Below are 6000 nucleotides of genomic sequence, written 5' to 3' on the forward strand. Positions count from 1 at the left end.
TAACATTAGATAACACACTGAAATAAGAAATTACAATAAATAACACTTTTACATCATTTATTAATCTAATTTTAGGTCATTATATTAGTATAACATTCCAAGTTGTAGGGCTGAACGATATGGACAAAATTTCATTTCTCGATTTTCATGCCAGATATCTCGATATCGATACAATACGATATGACTACGTGTTCTTTTGCTAAGCACGACCTGCACAACACGTCACTCTAGTCTTTTCTGAATCCAAAATACTTCCAAATTATGGAAGATGATTTATGGTTTGGCACCAAGTCAGATTCTGCACTGCCACCAGCCACATTATCTCCCGCACTCATTTTCTTTCTTTCTAATTTATCTGCTGTCTCTGTACAGTGTGCATAGACGTTGGAACGGGGGGGCTGGGGGGGCGGCTTCATATCAAATACATTATTCATATCAAATACACATTGTGAAAGTAACTTCAATGTTTACTCTATTCTACTCCCAGTTCACCAGCCACTTACTTTTAAGTATTTCGGGAGAAGTGGATGAATTCACGTGTTGTAAACATAGAGGTTGTAAATCCAACAGATCCGATTCTCTGAACTGCGTCTGCGGCACAAACTAACACGGCGGCGCCCATCGCGCATACAGCTCAACTAACGCGATCGTTATAAAGGTGTATAAACAACAATATACTTCCACTTGCATGTATTTGACAATCGGAATATCAGATATTTCATATAAAAGCAGATCATCATTCATTCGGCGCTGTTGCTGCTGCGGTGTGTCACGTGACAAGCAATGACGCGTCACCATGGAAACGCCGCCCCCCTTCTCACAATATAGTTCCCACGTCCCTGGTAGTGTGTGCGCGCTGGCTTTAGCAGTGCATTCAAGGGCACTAGTAAAACTGATGTTTGTTGTGACTGCCAGAGTTGTATGCAGGGCGAGCGTGGAGAGGGGAAATCTATATTGTCTATATCGTTGCTTTTTTCGATAGTAATATCTTGAAAGTTCATATCTAGATATAGATACGATAACGATATATCGTTCAGCCTTACATATGTAAGTTGTACATATTAATTTTAATGAATTATGAATGTGCATTAATTAACAATAGCATATTTATAAATTAATATTTACCTAGATTTATATACTGTCAAAAATGTTGTTTATTGTTATTCATGACATTAACAAATGAGTAATAAAATTGTACATTTAAATTCAAATGTAATTTTTCCATTTAGATTTAAATTTAAATAAAAACTTTAAATTTAACTTCCATTCGATACCTTTGCCAGACCAGCACGATGAGCTCCTTGGGTCTCGATGTAAGCGATGTACTTCCCAAAGTCCTTGAACTCCTCCATGGTGGGTCTGAAGGTCATGATCTTGTAGGAGTTGGCCGCTGGGGCCGGTACTGGGGCTGGTGCCTGTTCTGGGATCGGTAGTTCTGGTGTAAGTTCTGGTGCTGATGGTTCTGGCTTTATTTCTGGGTTCGGGTTCAGTTCTGCAGAGGGTTCCGGGGCCGGATCTGGAGCTGGTTCCAGGCATGGCTGCTGGTTCAGATCCAGGGTGGGTTGGACTGGAGAATCTTGAACGGTGTCTGAAGTGACGTCTGTAGCCGGTTCAGGCTCAGGATTCGGGTCTGGAGGTAAAGCCGGGTCCATGACTCCAAGTCAGCAAAAGCTGTGGACGCAAACACAAAAACAACACAAATCAATAACCAATAATCAATTGTAAAGTATAAAATAACTGTTTTTTTTGTTAAATTCACTCAAACATAAATCATTGTTTATAGTCATGGAATAACTTTCCTGTAAAAGTTAAATTTTAAGTTTCAATTTATATAAGTGCTGTCAAACAATTAATCGCGATTAATCGCATCCATAATAAAAGTTTTTCTTTGCATAGTATGTGTGTATATACTGTGCAAATGTATTGTGTATATAATGAATACACACACATACAGCATATATTTCGAAAATATTTACATGTATTCATATTCATATAATTTATATTATACATAAATATATTTAAAATATAAACACCATATTTTTCTTAAATATATACTGACTGTGTGTGTATTTATATATACATAATATTCATATACAGGATACACACATATACTATGTTAACAAAAACAATTATTTTGGGTGCGATTAATCGTGATTAATCATTTTACAGCACTAATATTTATGAGTGTATATGAAAAAGTTTATTAACTTGTCCAGAAATACCAAAAAGCCTGAGAGTAACTAATTTTTTCTTAAACTTAAGTATAAAATTAATCTATTTATCAATGTAACTTTATCTTCATTTCAGTCAATCATATCAGGTAACTGATGAATTACTTGTCTGTGAAGTTATTTTTTAACATCAGTATCTCAACATGTACATGTAAACATATATCAATTTTAGGATAATAAAGACAATAATGCATAAAGCCTGAATGAATGAACATCACTATCAGTAACCTGTTTTTCAAAGGTTAATAAACACAACCAAATTCATATTTTTCTAATTAAACCATTTAGAGAAAAACTGCTGAAATCAAAAGTTGGAAAAACGAGTCAATTATAAAATTAAATATGAAGCTAAACCTTATTTTGTTATATTCACCCAATCATTAATTAAATTACCGTAAAAAAGTTTTATTTCCTTACATCAATATTTCAGCTCTCAATTTATTTGAATGAATGAAAAAAATTTTTAAAATGTATTTATTTCAAGTTTTTACAGACAGAAATACTAATGCTTAAGTCTGAGAAGAACTAAAACGTTTTAAAACTAAAACTAACAACTTAATATACAGATCAATATTAAAAAATGTTCAATTCAGTCAATCATAAATGATAGTTGGTAGTTGAAGAGTGTCTTTGCTGTGATTTATTTATTTTTCAGTATCAATATTATGTTTTAATTCCTATGAATGTATATGGAAAAGTTTAACTAAAATCTATTCATAATTATATTCAAATTATAACATTTACAACCTACTGTTCAGGGAAACAGTCTGGAAATTAACTGAAAAGATGAAAACTATAAACGTATCCATCAATAAAACTAATTAATAAAGGCAGTCAATCATAAATAGGAATAACTCAACTCTCATTAAACTGCAAAATATTTATTTTCTGACATACACTGAATATACAAGGGAAAACGCACATTTAAGGTCTTGTACTTAGCTGCCTTTTCACACATTTTTATCATATATCTTCAGTAGTTAATTTGAAAGGCTCTGCAATGTGACAAATTTATTTTTTAAGTACAAATATCTCAAAATGAACAATTAAAAAAAACTGCATGAATACAAAAGAAAATAGAAGAACATTGCTTTAAGTATTTGTGGATTAGTTCTATAGCATGTACAAATTATATGTTATTTAGGATTTATTCTAGTGGGAGATGGGTTTTAATTAAAAGGACAAGCCATGAAGAAATGTATAAAAAAAAGCAATGTTTGATAAAAGGAAATTGTGTTTATTTATTTGAAAAAGCACTGAAAAAGAATCTCACAGACATTTTTTTTACAGTCACCAAGCTGAAATCCTCGTCTGACCTGTTGCGTTGCACACGCTTTCATCAGAAACAACCAAAGGAATCATGCAAACACTCTAGTCATGAAAAAGAAATAAAACCTGGATATTTGCATGATTTTCCATAAGAAATCCATTACTCTTCACAGCAAAAATAAAGATAATGCCATTCAATTTACTAATGCAACCTGAATGGACTGAATTGGAAAGTTCTAGAAATGGAAATATTCTTTAAAGCACATTTTCAAACAAAGATACAATTTTGAAGTAGAGTCAAAGAAATCTGAAATACACAGAAGAGTTACAAAGATTCTGGCAGCCGTGATGATTTGCATTATATTTTCTTATGCATAGGTAGATTTTAATGGGCACGTTGCTCAAGGCATTAATATTAAAAAATGGCATGGAAATAGGCTACTTTCGTTTTATATAGGGCTGCACGATTCTGACAAAAATCATAATTGTTGATTATTCCCTTGAAATTGTAATTGCGATTAATCATTACAATTATCACAATTTAAATTTAAAAATGTTTATACCATTGTTTGATGCAACCGCATACCATATTTTTATATTAAAATAAGCTGGAATCACTCTTACTGAAAAACTTTTAGCGCGTTTCTATACTATTAAGCCTCAAATGTCAACTATACATCGGATTGGTTTCTTTTTTAAATGATAAAGTAAAAATATGAACAGTATTATAATGTTATAATAAAACTAAAATCAAAATAATGTGAAAAACTCTTAAGATAAAACGTAGAAAGAAAAAACGCATCTTAAGCATGCAGAATAACATAAGTGGATTTAGAGTGATTAATTACCGTTTTGAACGATTACATAATTGTGGCATCCATAATTGTAATCGCGATTAAGAAATTTGATTAATTGTGCAGCCCTAGCTGTAAATACCGAATTCTTACAACTAGCTATATAAAAAAATTATATTAATAAATACTGATAGTATGAATAATAGATAGAAACTAAAAACAGTTTTCATGCGCTCTCTGGACAGCCAGCCATCACAATTTTTTATTTTGATTATATGGTATCATGAAGATCATGTATGCATGAATTCAATAATCGATAACTGAATAAAAAATCATCCCAGATCACGTACAAACCAAGCAGACATGCAGTACAACTAGGGCTGAAGCGATTCCTCGAGTAACTCGAAGACAAAAAAAAATCATTAGTTTAGTCCATTTACTGTAACTACGTAAGGAACACTGTGTTTCCCCACGGACCATTATTACTGACGCACAAGTATTACATCAATTAATAACATCTTGAAAAGTCAAAATATGCATGCAGATTTCTCTCCTGATTCAGATACAGACAACTTTTTCTCTGGAGAAAGCATTATTATGGACACGCATTTTTGTTAAAATCGTCTTGATGGATTTGTTTCATACAAACACACAGCTTTTCTCTTCTTAAGATGTGAACTGATGGATTGGAGTCGTGTGGATTATTGTGATGTTTCTATCAGCTGTTTGAACTCTCATTCTGACGGCACCCATTCACATCCATTAGTAGGCAAATGATGGAATGCTACATTTCTTCGAATCTGATGAAGAAACAAACTCATCTAGATCTCGGATGGCATGAGGGTGATTATATTTTAGTAAACTGTACATGTTTGGGTGAACTACTCCTTTACACACACAGACAAAAACTTAGCTACATGCAAACTGCATCGATTACATTTAATTTAATTATATATTACTAAAGTGTCTGTTAACATAAATATAACGCAGATAAATATTCAATTATTGCACGCAAAATTCATCTCAAGCACGTCTTATTAGCTTAGACAGTTTTCTATCACTAACTTTCGCTTTCTCTAGTTTATTACATATATATTAAAAATATGCTTGAAGCTTAACCATAAAGAACATCCACGCATGGACGAAAAAGAAATGGCCAATCGATGCAAAATGCACGTTAAAATCCTAGTGTTGAGCTCAGCTCAAGTTCAGTCAGCATGAGAGATGGAGGTTTAAATGGCCTTTGTGTATGTGTTCAGCCTACAGCAGAATGCATCATGGCTACCAAAGCGAAATGCATGGAAAAACCACACGGGAAACAATTCAAATAACACAATATGCATCACACACTTTGACATATGTATCAAATGCACGCCTGTATCCAAGTGCAAATGCTTTCGTGTGCTTATATTTGTCCCCAGCAGCGTTTATGCTCCTGATTTGACAAGCTTATCAACTCCGCTGCTCTGTAACATCAAACAAATAACAATAAAAACTCGTCCAGTGTCCGCTTACTCGACCCGAAAGCGCTATAGAGATAGTATATATCGAGTTACCTCCAGCTCTGGCTCGTTTTTAGCTCTTTTTGTCGCGGTTTTCTTCTCGATTCTATTCGTTTTCTGGATTCCAAAGGCTCGGTTGTGTTACAAGCAGCGCTGGGCCGCGTCTCCGCCCACTGCAGCGCGACGTGTGTCGTGATTGGCTGG

General features: G+C 33.5%; 1 protein-coding gene across 2 annotated transcripts in view; it reads right to left on the reverse strand.

Moving 5' to 3' along the window:
- Nucleotides 1-6000, reverse strand: part of LOC132159467 (lysine-specific demethylase 4B-like) — a 51076-nt gene extending 45076 nt beyond the window's left edge. For both annotated transcript variants that reach the window (XM_059568985.1, XM_059568984.1), the window contains exons 1-2: nt 5851-6000; nt 1275-1671 (exon numbers count right to left, since the gene is read on the reverse strand). In XM_059568985.1, the coding sequence (XP_059424968.1) occupies nt 1275-1652 (378 nt within the window). In that variant the 5' untranslated portion in view covers nt 1653-1671; nt 5851-6000. The remainder of the gene's footprint in view (nt 1-1274; nt 1672-5850) is intronic.

The sequence above is a fragment of the Carassius carassius genome, chromosome 16, assembly GCF_963082965.1.
Source record: "Carassius carassius chromosome 16, fCarCar2.1, whole genome shotgun sequence".
Lineage (NCBI taxonomy): Eukaryota > Metazoa > Chordata > Actinopteri > Cypriniformes > Cyprinidae > Carassius > Carassius carassius.